Raw genomic sequence first — 18877 nt, 5'->3', positions numbered from 1 at the left:
AGGGAGAATTTAATTGCTCAATTTTGTGTGTTTGTAAAGCACTTTCCTTTCAAGCCAACACAGGTGTTGGTATATGCGTCTGAAGTTCTGTTCCAAACTTCTAATAAGGTCCTCATTTGGGAAGTTTTCTATTAGCTATAGAGACAAAAATAAGTACTCCAAAGGTCCCCCCATGAAAGTTCTCGTGTTCATACTAAGCCAGCTAATTTTATGTGAGAGCACAGAGACGATAATCAGTACATAATGTACTTAGTGTTCAAACAGTTGACATTTATTTCATCCCCTGACAACCTCAAATGAGTAAATACATACTCGAAGCAACTTTGGCTGATATTCTAAGGGGAAGAAATATTTTGCCGTTATAATTATTTATATATTTATACATAATTTGCCATTATATATTATTTGCATACATATTGCAACCCCCCACACACACACGTTCTAACATATATATTAGACTTTATTTTTTAAAAAGATTTCATTTGTTTATTTGAGAGAGAGAGAGAGAGAGAGAGAGAGAGCGAGAGCGCACATGAGAGAGGGAGAAGGGCAGAGGGAGAAGCAGACCCCCTGCGGAGGGGGGGGCGCCGGGGGGGGGGGGGGGGGAGGGGGGGGCTCGATCCCGGGACTCCAGGATCATGACCTGAGCTGAAGGCAGTTGCTCAACCAACTGAGCCACCCAGGTGCCCCTAGCTTTATTTTTTAAAACAGCTTTAGGTTCACAGCAAAATGGAGCAGAAGGCTTTTTTTTTTTTCCCACCCAAGTAGGTGGGTTTTACTTCAATTTCATCTTTCCACTACCTTTTACTGTAGTTGCTTTCAGGGAGAGCTCTCAAAGAGCGATGAACCATGAGAGACTTCGGACTCCGGGAAACAAACTGAAGGTTTTAGAAGGAAGGGGGAGGGATGGGTTGGCCCAGTGACAGGTATTAAGGAGGGCACGGATAGCATGAACCACTGGATGTTATATGCAAACAATGAGTCATGGAACACTACATCAAAAACTAATGATGGGGGCGCCTGGGTGGCTCAGTGGGTTAAAGCCTCTGCCTTCGGCTCAGGTCATGATCCCAGGGTCCTGGGATCGAGCCCCGCATCGGGCTCTCTGCTCAGCAGGGAGCTTGCTTCCCTCTCTCTCTCTCTCTCTGCCTGCCTCTCTGCCTACTTGTGATCTCTGTCTGTCAAATAAATAAATAAATAAAAATCTTTAAAAAAAAAAACTAATGATGTACTCCATGGTGACTAACATAACACAATAAAGAAATAGAATAAAATTAAAAAAGGAAAGATGATGGAAATGAATCCTGTACTGGCTTATTTAAACCAGAAGGTATTTTAGGAATCCAATAAAACTAGGTGGAATTCAGTTCTTGGTACTTGTTTTAAGTAGTTAACAGTGTTAATTGTGGACCTTCTGTCTGAAACCCAACCCTGCAGGACCACCCTGCAGAACACACACACACACACACACACACACACACACACATCTCTTCACAACTTGTTAATTTTATTTTAACCATCACTGTGGGTGTACCCTGTTGGCTTATGGTTGGTCTCTATGTGGTTAGCCATTTCTCAGGGACCAGACCTCAGAGACTTGGCAGATAATTTATGGCAGCTAGTAACACTTAAAATGTTTAAATGTTTAAAGCATTGCCTGAAGTCAGATGGCTTTGATAATTATAATTTTTCCTGATTACAAGAGTAATTTATGATTGGTAACAAAAAGTATTTAAACTTGGGGTGCCTCTGTGGCTCAGAGGGTTAGGCCTCTGCCTTCAGCCAAGGTGATTGGTCTCAGGGTCCTGGAATCGATCCCCGCATCAGGCTCTCTGCTCAACAGGGAGCCTGCTTCCCCCGCCCTTCTCGCTCTGCCTGCCTCTCTGCCCACTTGTGATCTCTCTCTGTGTGTCAATTAGTAAATAAAATCTTTTAAAACAGTATTTATACTTCACAGAAGTGCATGAAGTAGAAAGTAAGTGTCTCCTGTCACCTCAGTGATAATTGCTATTAGCAGTTTGATCCATGCCACTCAAGGATTTCGCCCACCCTCCCCCCACCCGCAAACCCCCCCCCACCGCCTCCCGCCCCTCTACATACTGAAAGCTGTGAGCTTATGTTTCTCTCTAGCATTCTTCACTTAGTACTACAGTCAGACAATAAGTTAATCATGGAACTTAAGTCCAAAAAAATGTAAAGCCAATAGATATTTCAGATATTTCTGCATCTTTGGTGCTTAATACAGGAGTAGCTATCCTCCATAGTCAGGAATTTTATTTATAAACCCTCACCTGTTGTTTGCTCTCCCTCCTTAGACTAGATGTAACTGAAATTCAGGTAGCTTCATTGATCATCTTTGTGATAATTCCATTTTGAGAAGAAACAATGTGGGGTTATATGGTAAATATGAGCATTTAACATTATATTTAAGAACCTGTGAAATATTCGGAAAAATAATATTGCGTTGCTGGATTTTCTCAAAAAAAAAATCTCTGGGCTATGTTTGTGCTGATTCCATCCCTGTACCTCTTTTCTTCATTCTATAATTTGGTTATCCTATATCCTGTGCACATTTTCCCCCTATGTGTTGAATGTTTTACCATAGACAAGCAAATGACCTCATTTCCCCAAGACAAAATTAAATGCAATAGTTGAACTATCTTTTATGGGATAAAACTTATCTCATACATTAAATGTTAAAACAAATAAATCCAGTATAATAGTCTACGTGTAAAACTTGTAACTCCGTATTAGGAAAGAAAAGCTGATAGTCTGCTTTTTTTTTTCGGGAAGCAGGGGCGGTACTGACATAAAAACAGACACATAGACCAGTGGAACAGAGTAGATAGTCTGCATTTTTAATAAACTACTATGAGGTGAAGGTTCTCATATTTGAACCTCATACAATGTTTTATTTTCTGCTTGGTTGCTGACCTCAGTACTTGAAAAGAGTGGGTTCCTAAGAGGCCACTGTCATCGAATCAAGCTTTGCCTAGGAAGAAATCTCACAGAGAGAACAAACTACTCTGCCACAACAGCCTCAGTCCATAATACTGGCTAAGTGGCTAATACATGCCCGCCGTCTTAAGAAAAAGAACAAGGGCGCCGTTTAACATTTATTCAACACCTACTATGTGCCTACAGGTTTCTCCCTCCCTGCTTCATCTGACTCCCTGAATCATCTGGTGTTTTTTTTTTAATACTATTTTATACATAGACAAGAACAAATCAATTTTAGCAAACACAAATTTCGGTTGATGGTTCTAGATTTAGGAGATTTCATACCTAATTAATTTCATTATTTGTTTTAGATTAGCAGTGCTGGGGGAATCCTGATTAACATGGATAAAAATGTAATGGGCTGCCTTGTACAATTTTACAGCTTAGATATTTGCAGTCAGACTGCAGAACACGGTGTTTGTGAGCAGACACCAGGGCAGAGTTACACTCCTCCTATACAGTGATGGTGTGTTTTTCCAGAATCGGCAGGACAAGCATCCTTTAGATATCTGCACAAAGACGTATTAACTGGATAACCCACGTGCCGATGACCTTTGACATAGTAAAATATATGTAGGATCAATCCCATTGTTATCTGTTAGCTGGTCACTGGTGTAAAACACTGCATGTGTGTAAGGTTGGCCCAAACCTCTGTGGCCCTGTGTGACCTCTGAGTAACACCATAAGGCTCTGTGTAAGTCTGGGAAGTGCAGCTCTGATCTGGTTACTCCTCTAGGCCACGCGCTTCAACTTACGACGGTCTGGCATACTATCTGCAGGGGGAGAGATGCAATGCCACAGTTGGAGGCTGACCTTCTGCTGTATCCTTTAGGGTGCCAGGGTCCTGTCACCTGGACTCCCCACAGGACCAAAGATCCTCCTGGCAATAACGAGCTACAAGAAGTCAGCAACTAGCGCTTTTGAAAAACATCCTCATCTTTACACCCTAATATTTGAGTGTGTCTTTGCTAAAGCCTCACACAATTGGTGGTAAGAAGTTATTTGAACTGATGACTCGTGGTGTGAATAAAACCCTTAGTCCTGGAACTCAAGGCTGGAAACGACTCACACAACGGGCGGGTTTCCTCTGTGGTGTCATTACTCGACCAACGGTTCCACTTTGTCGGTGTTCCACAGGAACTGTGAGATTGCGACATGAGTTACTGCTGTATGCGGGGAGGCCACCTTCCCAACTACACTGTAAGTTCTTTATCAGCCTTATTGTTACCATCATTCCAACTTTGATAACATATAATTTAGATACTGAAACTTTTTAACAGGCTACCCACTCATGAATTTGAGAAGTTTGATCATCAGTGTTCCCCTATCAAATGCGAGATGAAGTTACTAGTCTTGACCTCAAATTCAAGTTGTGACTAATATTCAGTACTGAAAATAAAAGGGAAACCACTTAAAATTAAATAGTAAAACATACAGTGAATTTTATCAAATTATATTAATCTGAAGCAATAAATGAATAATTTGTTCTGCTTCTTTATAGGTAGCTCACAGGACTAAAAGCAAATGGTATTTTGGAGACTCTGTTTACTATTTTATGTTTGGACCAACAGTTTAGTAAGTTTGTAGATAATACATCTCTTTCTATGGATAGTGAACAGAAGTAGGCAAATTCCTGCTAAAGGTTTTTATTTCTTATTAACAGATGTCAGGTAACACACTGAGTAAGAACCATTCGGTGAGATATCAATCCTCCCATCTGACCTGATTGTTAATTTGATCCGACGGTTCTGCAGCCCCTAGGCTACCTAATGGAACAATAAGAAAAGTAATGGAGTAATGAGTGTGTACGGTAAATATCTTAAGCAAGAGAAAAGCATATTGAACAAAAGCCAATAAGTCCATATGCCTTAAAAGGAAAAAATATGCATATCTGAATTAAATACGCAGAGAACACACTGGAGTACTTATTTTGCCTCTGCGCCCAGTGGCAAATTTCTCAAGTGAGGATCTTCTTTTTTATTATTTTTTTTATTGACATATAATGTATTATTTGCCCCAGGGGTACAGGTCTGTGAATCATCAGGCTTACACACTTCACAGCGCTCACCATAGCACATACCCTCCCCAATGTCCATAACCCAGCCACCCTCTCCACACCCGCTTCCCCCCAGCAGCCCCCAGTTTGTTTCATGAGATTAAGAGTCTCTTATGGTTTGTCTCCCTCCCGATCCCATCTTGTTTCATTTTTTCCTTCCCTATCGCCCAACCGCACCACCCACTGCCCTGCCTCTCAAATTCCTCATATCAGAGAGATCATACGATAATTTTCTTTCTCTGATTGACTTATTTCACTCAGCATAATACCCTCTAGTTTCAAGTGAGGATCTCCTTAAAAGTTTGAAATATACCACAACTTCTTTACCCATTCATCGGTTGATAGGCCCTTGGGCCCTTTCTATAATTTGGCTATTATTGATAATGCTGCTATAAACATCGGGGTGCATGTATCCCTTGGAGTTACTATTTTTGTATCCTTTGGGCGAATACCTAGTAGTGCAGTTGCTGGGTCTCAGGGTAGTTCTATGTTGAACTTTTTGAGGACCCTCCATACTGTTTTCCACAGTGGCTGCACCAGTTTGCATTCCCACCAACAGTGTAGGAGGGCTCCCCTTTCTCCACATCCTTGCCAACGCCTGTTGTTTCCTGTGTTGTTAATTTTGGCCATTCTGACTGATGTCGCCAGTCATTGTAGTTTTGATTTGCATTTCCCTGATGATGAGTGATGCTGAGCATCTTTTCACGTGTCTATCGGACATCTGTATGTCTTCCTTAGAAAAATGTTTATTCATGTCCCCTGCCCATTTTTAATTGGATTATTTGTTTTTTGGATATTGAGTTTTATACACACACACACACACACACACACACACACACAGAGAGAGAGAGAGAGAGAGAGAGAGAGAGAGGAATATTATTCAGCCATAAAAAAGAATGAAATCTTTCCATTTGCAACAACATGGATGGAGCTAGAGAGTATTGTGCTAAGTGAAATAAGTCAGTCAAAGAAAGACAAATACCATGTGATTTCACTCATTAGTGGAATTTAAGAAGCAAATGAACACAGACGGGATGGGGAAGAGAGGAAAGCCAAGAAACAAGACTTTCAACTGTAGAGAACAAACTGATGGTTACCAGAGGGGAGGTGGCTGGGGAGAAATGAGTTGAATAGGTGATGGGCATTAAGGAGGGCTCTTGTCGGTGATGAGCCCCGGGGGTTGTATGGAGGTGTTGAATCACTAAATTCTACACCTGAAACTAGTATTACACTGTATGTTAACTAACTGGAATTCAAATAAAAGTTTGAGAAAAAAAACTTTGAAGTCGTACTTAAGACTTAATGTTTTGGCTTAAGGGGAAAATCCTTCACAAAAACAACAACAACAACAACAAAAAAAACCAAAAACGCAGTATTTAAGGAGTAAACTGTCCCTTGATGTCAAATATTCACTCATGGTGGAGGACTCACTTCTTCCTACGTAAGAAAAGTAAGTTAGAAGTTAGAAAAAGAGAGTTTGGTTTGGAAAAGAGAGAGAGAGAGAGAGGGAGAGAGAATATGAGAATGTTTGGGCTTACTTTTAAAACAGGGAAAACCATAAAACAAATAGAAGAGTGGGCTCTAGTGGCCATAATTAAAATATTAAACCCACAGAAAAACAGGAGAAAGACAGTCCTCTCCTCCAAACGGGAGTATTTTCATTGTTGTTGTTCTGAATGATTCATGAAAGGAATTTCAGTAATTTAGAATACATTTAACTGATTTATTCCAAACTAATTCACAAACAACTTCGTGCTTATGAAGTCGAATTTCATTTCCAATTGAAAATTGGAAATTTCAATTTCCAACTGAAAATTTCATATAGTTATGCATGTAAAAAGTGCACCAGAAAAGACAAGGTGTGAGAATTAATTTTTCACGTTTTTAGATGAGCATACAATCAACCTTCCACATACTCACTGGATATTAAACTTGCAAAACCAAACTTTCTAGGTAATTAACCTCTAAAGATAGATAGGCACGAAATATTTAAACCATAGGTAACTAAGCACATGTATGTGTTGATAAAATACTTTTTAATCCATGCTAAGGGCAGGTGTCATTTAATAGTGGACCGAAATCAATTAGATGACATTTTAATTTTTTGTTGTTGTTGTTGGAAATGGCATATTCACAACTTCATGTCTCACAAGTCGATATTTACATATCTTATTCAGTTGTCTTAATGACTTTTAGCCGTTTCACTTATTCTGGGGCACAAACTTAAGTTGCTTTTAATATATTTTGTAATTTTGTGGAGTAGACTGTATTTCAAATCTTATCTTCATTGGAATTGGTTCTGTAACTTTACGAGTATACGCAGAAGGGTGTATTCTTTCATTATTATTATTTTTTCTTTCAGGAAGAGCAATGTAACCTTCTATAATTGTACTTTCTATCTCTGGGGACTGATACAGATTCGCTGAAGCATACTTCAATGTAAATCATCTTTATTGCTGAAATTTAATTGACAGTGTTAGGGAGAAAAAGTCGCCATTGCTACCAAAGTTCTGAACGTTTCCTGCATATAACTTTGGGATTGTTGCTACTCACATAACTGTTTGGGTCCACAGAAAGAGGGGCTGGCACTTAAACAAGCCAACAAGTAACAAGATGTAATCATTTCAGCTGGAATTGTTAAACCACAATTATCATGTTACTTAGTTCAAGTCCTTTCTTCAAATGTCATCAAAATAACAGAGACTGAAGAGACTTTTGAACAGTTGCCACCTCTTGTTGCTGCTATTAAATGAAAGGAGAGAATATACGCGTTTAGTATTTATGTAAGGATTGTACATATAACAGCAAATAGACTACTTCAACATTTAAATCAATCCTTAGTTTTCACCTTTAAATATTACACTACTTACATGTGCCATCATAAGGTGGTTTTGCAACACGACCATTTCCTTCCCAAGTTCGCTCTGTTCACCAATAAGAAAATTTTCCTGATTCTTCTCTAAGTCTTCTTTACTCTAAAACAAAAAGCCTAGTCCAGTTACAAACCACCATTTTTCTTCTTATGTTCAAAACATGCAAAACTAAATTTCAAAAGTACTACATTTTTTAATATTCCAGTGATGTCCATTATCTTACTTGAAATGAAATTCTAAATCACACAGGTAGACCAAAACATTCACTAAGAAAAATTTAAAATATCAGATTCGAGTGAATAATAAGAATAATAATAATTATCATCATCATTATTATTATTAAATTATTATTAAGTGGGCTCCAACACGGGGTTTGAACTCACAACCCTGAGATGAAGACCCGAGCTGAGCTCAAGGGTTGGGCGCTTAACTGACTGAGCCACCCAGATGCCCCAAAATATTCTTATTTTAGGAGACACAACTACAGTACGCTTTGCTCAGAACAATGGGTTAATGTCAAGCAGCTAAGGTCAAGCTCAAGATAAACTCCAAAACAGAAAAGGAGTGGGAGTCCCTATCAACAATCGCTGTAATTTCGAAATCCAGTAATGAGCTTTCTAACGTCAGGTAATGACACGTTTATTATCAGTAATAGTCAACGTAACATGATTTCCTTCGAGGGAATAAAATGACCTGTGATGTGTCCTCTACAACTTATGAAAGACACAACCCACTTTTTATATTTTGCTATTCATTCAACAAGTGCTGAAATAGTGCATACCATGTTGAAAGTGCCGTGTTGAGTGCTGTGGAGGAATTTAAAAATGAATACACAATCTCTCCCATATTCCAGGGCCAAGAGCAAACATAAACAGAAATGATACAAAAATTTTACGAGAGTTATAGAAGCACAACTTGTTGCGGCTGCACAGCAGAAAAAGGAGATTAATGCCGACCTGGCTGGCAAAAGAATAAGATTTCAATAGGTGAAGAAAGAGAAGTTAAAAACACTTCCAGGGGAAGGACATAAACGGAGCGTAGAAGTAATAGTTTAGATGAAGCAGTTATCGGGAAGGGTGGGAATAAAGACAGAATGTAGCAAATAAAACTAAAAAGGGCATCATGTCATGGTGAATCTTTGAATATCTAAGAGTTTACAAGGGGAACCTACTCACAGGCTTTCAAGAGGGGAGAACTACCTCGTAGGAAGATAATACCCGCAGACCTAGGAAAGATGGAGAGATCAGATGAAAGTTTAATAGTAGAAGCAAGGGACAATGAGGTCCTCATCTAGGGCTGCAGCAGTGGGAATTCGAAGAAAGAATTTAAAGTACCATTGCAGAGGTTAAGTACCACACAGCCCAACAGTAACTGGAGGGGGAGGATAAGGAACCACAGGAGTCAAGGAAAACAGTAAATTTCCAACCCTGAGTGGTTACACTGGACAATAACATTGAGAAGAAATAACTTCTGTTACTTTACAAAACCTCCATGCCACCCAATAAATGGTCTTCACAGAGCATTAGAACAACACACTCTCTGCTTGGAAACGATTTTAATATTACTATTTAGTATATGTTTAATCCTAAGATTCTTTAAAGAATACTTATTTTGAAATTATATCACTAGTTCTTAAACATTCCAGTTAGTTTAGAAGAGTGACATTTCACCACGTATTTGAACAAGATTCTTTGAAGAACAAATTACATGATCATCTCAAAAGCCGCAGAAAAAGTATTTGACAAAATTCAACGCTCTTTCACGATAAAAACTCTCAACAAACTAGGTATAGGAGGAATGTATCTCACCATAATAAAGCCCACAGCTTTATGACAAGCCCACAGCTAACGTACTCAGTGGTGAAAAACCGAAAGCTTTTCCTCTACGATCAGGAGTAAGACGAGGTTGCCAAACCTCACTACTCCTACTCAACATAGAGGGCCTAGCTGGAGCATTTTGGCGGTAAAAGGAAACAGAAGGCATCCAACCTGGAACGGAAGAAGCGAACTTATCTTTGCTCGCAGGTAGCATGATCTTATATGTAGGAAACCCCAAGGATTCCACACATGCAAAAATCCCTGTTGGAACTAATAAATGAATTCAGCAAAGCTGCAAGTTATCAAACCAACACGCAAATGTCAGCTGTATTTCTACACACTAACAATGAGTTCCCCAGAAGTGAAATTAAGAAAACAATCACATTTACAATGGCATCAAAAAGAGTAAGATACTTAAGGAAAAACGCTTTACCAAGGAGGTGATAGACTCGTCGGCGTCGGCTGAAAACTACAAAGCACTGATGAAAGAAATTAAAGACAACACACATAAGTGGAATGATTATCCCATGCTCACGGACAGGAAGACTTAATATTGCTCAAATGCCCATACCACACAAAGCAACGTACTGATTCAGTGTTATCCCCATCAAAACCCCAGTGCTATTTTTCTACAGAAAGGCTTCTACAAAGCAACCCTACAATTCACGTGGATCCACAAAAGACCGTGAATAGCCAAAGTGATTCCAAGAAAGAACAACAACAACAAGCTGGAGCCATCACACCTCCTGATGTGAAAAATATATTATAAAGCTACAGTAACAAGAACAGCTTGGTACTAGCATAAAGATAGATGTATAGACCAATGGAACAGAACAGTGAGCCCAGAAATAAACTCTCACATATACAGTCAGCTGATTTTTGACGTGGGGGCCAAGGAAACAAAATGAGGAAAAGATAGTGTCTTCAACGAATGAAGCTGGGAAAACTTTATATCCACATGCAAAAGAATAAAAGAGGGTAGGTGGGTCGTCTCACGTTAGGTATCCTTAGGACATTAGAAACAACGACGACGACAAGGGCACCCTGACCAAAAACAGAAGGGGAATGGACAGGATTCCATCCACTCCCAAATGAGTGTACGGCTGTGTGAAGAAGAGGTCCATGTCACTGAGGAGGATTCACTAGTGTGGAAATACGACTGAAGGTAATCTCAATTCACAAGCTGATAGCCTTACTCTGGCTTTTTTCACTCTCATTTTCATTATTTCATTCTCTGTGCTGTCTCTTGCAATTACAAGTTGGCATATAAAGCCACTCTTAGTCACTTTGATAACTCTGGAAGCAAATATGCCACGAAATACTTAACAAAATGCAACTGAAAATAAAATTGGCTACTTGCTGTTTAAGAAACATTGGCAGCACAAAGGAAAGTAAATGACATCGGGAAGTGATTTAAAGTCTTCCTACTTTCAAGCTACAGAGTCATCACTACTCTCCTAAGAAAGACTGACTCTGGAAAAAATAACCATGATTAAGTTGTTAATAAAGGATCGGTTTCATGCACGATATGCATATTTCTTGGCAAAATTCCCAATCTAGCATTCCCTGTCTTGAGTAACCCACAAAACCATTAATGAATCTGAAAAGTAAAAGTACATTTAGCATTTATGTTAAATCAGAACAATGAATTCAAAATAGAAAATGCCTAATTAATTTTAATTGATTTCAAAGGCATAACCAAAATGTTTTGACATGTATTAAGAAAGAAAAACAATTATTTTTCTACTTCCATATATATATATATATATATATATATATATATATATAATTTTATGAGAAGACATTGTGTTACGAAATTCAGCAGACCTTTAAGAATTGCTCATACAACTCTTTAATTCCTTGCATTCTCTGGCTCTGAACAATTCTAGAGCGTTGCAAAACCTTTTGTTGCTGTCGAAATATATTCTACAAATATAAAAGAAAAAAAAAACCTGTGATGACCATTTTGGTGAAATTTAAAATCTCACAACAAAAAAATCTAGATTCAACTGGAGTAGTTTTTAAATAAATATTTTTTTAGTATATTCTCTTTTATCAAATATTATGACCGAGTTTACATCATTTGTGTTTCCCGGTAACATAGAAAAACACCACAATAGTCTTATCTGCTGGTCACTAAGTAGGAAATTTCCTTTCTTAACAATATTCAAATCATATATCTTATTTGTTGATTTTGAAATCCACACGCATGATCCCTCCAATAACCCTTCCATGATCTTCCTATTCCTCCACCAGTGAACTTGTTATATCCCTACTTAGCCACTCACTTTCAGAGTCATACCTTAGATTTTTGTCAGCCCGATAACTGAAACACCTACATGATGTTATGAATGGCAAAGACTTACAGAGGAACTATGTACAGAAACCGGTCTGAACCATTTCAAATAAGCTTATTATAGAGGAGCTTACTTAAATCCTAAAAACAGACAAACAAACAAAAAACAAAACAAACAAACAAAAAACCTGTAAGTACTCTTATTATACTCTCTTTTCGTAGATGAGGAAACTGAGGTTCAGAGGAAAGCAGTTTGTCCCTGGTTTCACAGCTAGCATTTAGAAAAATCAGAACTGGATCCCAAACATCACTGTCCCAGTGTCCAGGCTCTTGACCACTGGACTACGCTCTTTGCCCATTTTCCACAACATTCCACCTCTACCTCCCTGTGTTTGTGGCTCACTCTCCCTTTCCTACTACAGCTCAGTGCCCTAGCAGGATCTGACATCCATTGAATGAACACCTTTCACCGTCCCCTGTCTCCACCCTCTGTCCTCATTTTCCCCCTTTCCAGATCAATCTATGGTCGACGGTCATACCTACACCCTTGCTTATATACCTTGCCCCCTTCTCACTCTGTTGAGGTGCACGGCTAACCTCAGCCCAACCCTGGAAAATCCAGCTCTCCAGCTGCTCAGACGCAACCACAACCATGAGTACTAGTCTCATGTAAATTTATGATTGCTATGACACCCAACCCACCCTGGACCAGAACGTTGCTTGGCGATGGTACTTCCCTTCCCTTGTCCAGTCACTGGCCCACTCTCAGGGAACAATTCCAGGACTTCTCCTTTGCCCTCAAAAAGCAACATCTCCTCCACCATCCTTACTCCTAAATGTGATACAGGCCAGTCCATTAAGAGGGACCCGTGCCCTGAGGTCAATGACCCGTTCAGGAATGAGCAAACGATTGAAACTAGATTACCGATGGCAGTCCGGGGGACTTTTCGGCCAGACCTATGGAGAAAGGCTATCTCGGTACACTGGGGTTACTAACCTGGTGGTGAATCTAGGATTGTAAGATGCTGTCATGCTTGACCCCATGGAGAGGGCCTATTAGGAGACGGAGACAGAGCCCCAGACAGCACTGCCCAAGCAACCTTTACCCAGACTCATTCAGCGATACCTGGCGCAAAACTCCCTTTGACGTCTTCAGATAAACCAAGGGCATCCCTCTTTTGTACTTTGGCAAATGTCTGTCACTTGGAACTGCAGGAACCCCAACGAAGAGAGGAAGTAAAGACCAAGGGCTATTGTGAGTAGGATGTGTGCCTATACTTCTCTGATTTCTCTGAGATCGGGGCCCAGCCACATAGCCAGCAATGGAAACAGGACTCTGGCTCAAATCTACGGGTCTAAAGATGTGGCTCGGCTCACCACTCCTACTCAAGACTTGGTTACTATAGATTAATTATAAAGCTAAGCCCGATACCAACAGCTAGTTTTTCTTCTTCCTCCTTGGTTTTCTGCGCATCTGTATCCCACTCTTGAAACAAAGTTAGAAACTGCTGACAGTATTCGTGATAAAGCTTCTGCCTGTAAAACACAGTTATGAGTAAGTGTCATACTTTGTATCGTTAAGAAAAAAGTAAACCCACTCAAAACCAAAGTGACTGGACATAAATTATACTAAAAAGGAAGAAGGGGGCGATCACAGCTGACATTTTCTGATGGAAAACAGCAAAATAAAGTGGATGGCTTACTCCCATTGCTAACCCTCACTCACTCCTAACTGTCTAAGAGGGAGGCTATCCCGTATGCCTTAGCTCTTGAAAACCAAGGAAGATTTATTGCATTATAAATTTCCCCCAAAACTGCATTTTATCTACAAGGGGTTTTGTTTTTACTTTTACTTTTTTCATGTTCATTCACCTGCTGAATAACATATAGGCCGTGGAATGATAAATAGATTCAATGAGGGTGTCATAGTCACTTCTGTAATACAAGTTTCCCAAACAGTAACATTTCACTTTCTCCCCCACTGTGGCACAATAAAGATTTTGTACAAAGGAACAGTGAACTCAATAGGGATACATTTAAAAATTATTCAAATATAAGATTGATCTTTTCTACATAATCAAATACAGCTAACTCTCACAAGACATTTGTCTCTTATTCAGCTTGCACACTCCAAGAATGAATGCAATGTTTTCTTACGCTAAGAAAGCCCCATTATAATTTGAAAGGAGTAAAATAGGGGTTATCTTTATTGACCTCTAGATAATACATCTCTTTTCAGTTATGGTGTGAACTTATAGGACTAAAGGAACTATTTGCTTAGATAAAAATCAAGCCAGACGTATTTTTCAACAGAGACTCCAACAGATAGAGGATAACAGTATTATACTGAATTAATTGGTCATCACAAATACTAAGAAATGACACACAGCTTCTGGTTCCAAAACCCAACAACGTTACCTTTGCTCTTCCTGGGTTTTCCAAACACGCTCAATTTTCTGGTTAATGCTTTTGACAGAAGCTCTGGTATCCATCATGCATCTTTTTCTCTTTGCATAAAAAATCCTTTTAGTGTCACCTATATTAAGCATATGTAATTATTAACATTTAATGCTGAAAGCTATTCTTTGCAGTTTATTCAAGACAACACAGGCAATATTGGTTCAGCAGCATTGGAAAGACAATTAGTGGTTTTTTTTTAAAGGCTTCACATCAGAAATCAAGATTATTCATCTTCAAGATGAATTCATCGTTATTCCGTTATTCAAGATGTTTTTTTTTTCCTGTGAAATCTTTCAGTTACTAGTATCTGAATTCCAATTCATTTATTTATTTTTTTGCCTGCACACACCCTTGATTTAACTTATCCTGGAAAAAGAGCTAATAAACAAAAGTTACTATTTTCCAAAATGTGTAAAAAAAAAATGGGGGGGTGGTTCCTCGATGACAGTCTTTAATTTTCTCTTGAAAAGACAGTTGTAGAGGCTAGTCTTTAATAAATGTATAAAATATCCTTCAAATGAAAGGACTCACTGAGATGGATTCTCGTTAGAATTCAATATATAAAACACACTTTATCATTCTATTTTAAAAGTGTCCAAAAGGAAAAAAAAAAAGTGTCCAAAAGGGATACAAATAAATAATGAAAAAAGGGTGTGTGTGTGTGTGTGTATCAATGAAAAAAGTGTGTGTGTGTGTGTGTGTGTGCGTGTGTGTGTGTTTTCATTTAGTCAATGAGGTTTAAGTATATTTGAGTTAAAGACAAAAGACCATGGAGAGTTTAAGGAAATAGAAGAATTTATTCGGAATGAAAACACTTCCTAAAAATGTTTTTAGTAAACAAATGGAGTTTTTCTTACGTCATTTTTAAAAAGCAGCTTTGCAATTAGTGAAATTTTTAATACCTCAAAAAACGCTTTCCTAGGCATTTGATTGTATGTTATGGATCTGCCATCGATAGCTATTTTCCAGGGATCATGAAAAGGCGTGCTGTTCTACAACTATTTTCTATATTCAGTTTGCCACGTGTAATAATCAGTTTTTGAGACAGCTCACACACCAAGAACTTTGCCACCACCAAGTAGAGCAAAGCTTTCAATACATACCTGCTTGTATGATTGATCCATACAGAGGACTCAAATATTGACTCGGACTCTTTACTAAGAGTCTTGCCCTGTAACCCAGTTAGTGTTTAAGGGACATCTGACAGAACGATTGGAAACTTCTAGGTCTATTGGTTCTGATCACAATATTGCTAGCATGCTGGCAAAGTGGTCTTTAGTTTTCCACTGCACAGTTTATTAGTGTAAACAATATGACAAAGACTTACTCTACAGGGTTTGATTTAAACTTCTGCACCAAAGAAAATAAATAGAAAAAAGTCAAGGAAAATGACTACAATGAGAAAATTTAAAATTTATATTTAAAAACTGACCTGTCACCTACTCTGGGACACAAAGTGGAAGAGAAATTATTTTGTGCAATGTTTTCTAAGAGCCCCACAGTCCATCAAATGTACCCATGTGTAAAATAAAAGCGTCACTCTTACCTCACCACCGGCAGCCCCATTCTCTGCACATCCACGATAAAAAGGACAACTAAGGAAATCTATGAAGCCAAATCACACTAAATACCTAGGGAAAATCCTGTGTCTGAGAACAAGGCATGAAATATCAGTGTTGTACTCCATTGATTAACATTTCCTGTTACTATGTGTTATATGGCTCAAAACAATTTACATGTGCTGAAATAGCTCCTAAATCATACCTTCAAATCTTTCCAACATATTCTGTAATTCATTCCTGTAAAGAAATGACATTAGGTATTTAATTAAGGGTACCTAAAACAGCATGCTTGTTTTCTGGATGAAATACATCATGCCAGGTGCTTCACATACAGTACTTGTTACCTGAACCAACCTTTATTATTCTTAAAGTACCTTATGAGTCAAGTGAAAAATGCTTTAAACACGTTACCCCACATCTGCCAGAAATGATCCTGCTGGAGGACTTCTTCCCCAGTAGTTATCAGTTACTGGATTGTTTCCTGTATTGAAATAAGAGTGGAAAACATTTTAAAATGAAGTATGGTGGTGGGCATTAAGGAGGGCGCGTGATGCGATGAGCACCAGGTGTTCTAGGCAACAGATGAATCGCTGATGAACGTTATATCACAAACCAACGGCGTACTACAGGTTGGCTAACTGAATTTAAATTAAAAAAAAAAAAAACAGGGGCGCCTGGGTGGCTCAGTGGGTTAAAGCCTCTGCCTTCGGCTCAGGTCATGATCCCAGGGTCCTGGGATCGAGCCCCGCATCGGGCTCTCTGCTCAGCAGGGAGCCTGCTTCCTCCTCTCTCTCTCTCTCTGCCTACCGGTGATCTCTGTCAAATAAATAAATAAAATATTAAAAAAAAAACCAGAGCAAGAAACAACGAAGTGTGGCATTTGGGGGGTCAGTTTTCAGGGAGCAATATCCTCAACTGTGGAGTTCTTCAGGCCTCCCTCTTGCAAACACAAGGTTTTTAAGGGAGCCATAGGAAAGGAAGCGTGCCCCTGCGAGGTCCGATGAAACTAGATCAGGGACCAGGACCACGCGACGGAGACAGCGTTACAAGTCTTTCAAGGTTAATGCCAGAGTACATTACCCAGCAGGTGTGAGATATTTTGGAAAGAAGGACTTCGGGGGGAGCAGAAGAGCTGCTGTCTAAGCCTCTATAATATCCTGGTCTGGGACAGGAGGATCAAGGGGCAGCCTCTGGTACCTGCAACTGCTTTTTACATGCACGTGCGCACACACGCACACATACACACACACACACACACCCCGCACACACGCGCGCACCCCCCCACGCACGCGCGCGCGTGCACGAGGAATTTACTGTTTGCAACGCTGAGGACTCTGAAGCAGTGACCTGCCCCGTGTGCAGTATCTACACGCGCTACCTCTGCAAAGGTGTCAGACAGACAGTACCTTCAACCTCTGGCCCGCTCAGCTGTCTTCTCTCTTGTCTCCCAAAGTCATAGGCTGCCATACTCTGAGCCTCCACGGGGGCCTTCGCAGCTCTCCCCAGGCGCTTCCTCCCAGCTGGCGGCATCCCGAGGTGTCTTCCGAGCTCTCCCGCACCTTGTGAGCGCAAACACGTGTTAAAGAAATGGGGACACGGTCAGGGAGCGATGCCAGGCAAGGGTCCCCTGCGTAGATCAGAGTGTGTGTGTCCTCATGTCTCTTGTTGGACCAGGACGGGGCAAAGACGACGCGGCTGGCGGACCCCTCTCCCCCGCCTCCCCGTCCCCCCCACCCCCCTCCCACCCCCAACCCCCTCCCACCCCCACCCCCAACCCCAACCCCAACCCCCGACTCTTCTGCGATCCTGGCTCCCTGCTCCGCCCCGACCCAAGGCATGCGACCCGACCCGGGACATCTATCTGAGTGTCAGGACCTTCTGCCACATTCTTGCTCCTGCGTTGGGACAGAAGCCATCCCCACCCCCCTTCGGGGCCCGCAGGACCATGTGCTGGTCTGGAGGCCCAACCGTGGCCGGGACAAAAACAAGGGTCCCCTTGGAATGGATGGGGAATAAACCGTTCTGCCCCTGTCCGGGGACGGTCAGGTCTAGTGGTGGTCGGGGAGGGGGGGCCTCCTCGACGCTCCATCTGGACCCCAGGACGACCTCAGGGGACCAAACGGTCCTGCCGGGTCGGCCAGGCAGGAGGGACAGAGGCAGACGGCCCCTCCTCACTAGCTGTGACCCTCCCAGGAAGTGGGGACCCCGCCCGGCCGGCCCTGCCAGCCCTGCCCTCAGGGGCCTCGTCGTGTCCTGTCGGAGTCCCAGAGGACCCCGTGGGGACATCACGTCAGAGGTGAGCCCGGCCGCCGCCGCCCCACACCCTGGTCCCCTCACGTCTGAGGAGACCCCCCCATGGCCACACGGTGCCCCCGGGTCCGCCTCCCTACCCGCCGGGGCCTCCCTGAGGGTCCCTATGCCCCAGCCCCGTCCTCTGTCTCTCTCTGTCCCTCCCTCCACCCCTCCAGCAGCACAACGACCTCCACACCACGTCCTCCGCGAAGCTCCTCCGAGGGCGTCGTGAGGGAGAGGAGGCAGCCAGCCACGCCTAGGCGGGAGTGTCGCTGATTGGCTGGCACAGCGCGCATGCGGGAGGCGGGGCCTCGGCCGAGACACGCCCCCTGGACCAACCGCCGTCCAGGCACTCACTGGTGCTGAGGATCGAGGATCGAGGGTCCAGGGTCGAGGATCGAGGATCGAGGGTCGAGGATCGAGGATCGAGGATCGAGGGTCGAGGGTCGAGGTCCGAGGTCCGAGGTCCGAGGCCCCGGCTGCGGTTCAAGGACATTACACAGGTCATCTTCCACGGAAAT

General features: G+C 41.4%; 1 protein-coding gene across 1 annotated transcript; it reads right to left on the bottom strand.

Moving 5' to 3' along the window:
* Nucleotides 1–7744: 7744 nt before the first annotated feature.
* Nucleotides 7745–17594, bottom strand: LOC111140184 (synaptonemal complex protein 3-like). The gene is made up of 6 exons (XM_022492520.1): nt 17471–17594; nt 14461–14578; nt 13479–13578; nt 11574–11672; nt 7927–8031; nt 7745–7798 (listed from the first exon to the last, which is right to left on the bottom strand). The coding sequence occupies exons 1-6, from the start codon at nt 17592–17594 to the stop codon at nt 7745–7747; spliced, it is 600 nt and encodes a 199-aa protein (XP_022348228.1).
* Nucleotides 17595–18877: the final 1283 nt, after the last annotated feature.

Source organism: Enhydra lutris, unplaced genomic scaffold (assembly GCF_002288905.1).
Source record: "Enhydra lutris kenyoni isolate GAN:26980312 unplaced genomic scaffold, ASM228890v2 scaffoldscaffold231, whole genome shotgun sequence".
NCBI classification, from domain to species: domain Eukaryota; kingdom Metazoa; phylum Chordata; class Mammalia; order Carnivora; family Mustelidae; genus Enhydra; species Enhydra lutris.
The sequence above is the reverse complement of the archived record's forward strand: the minus strand, read 5'-3'. Positions and strand labels throughout refer to the sequence as shown.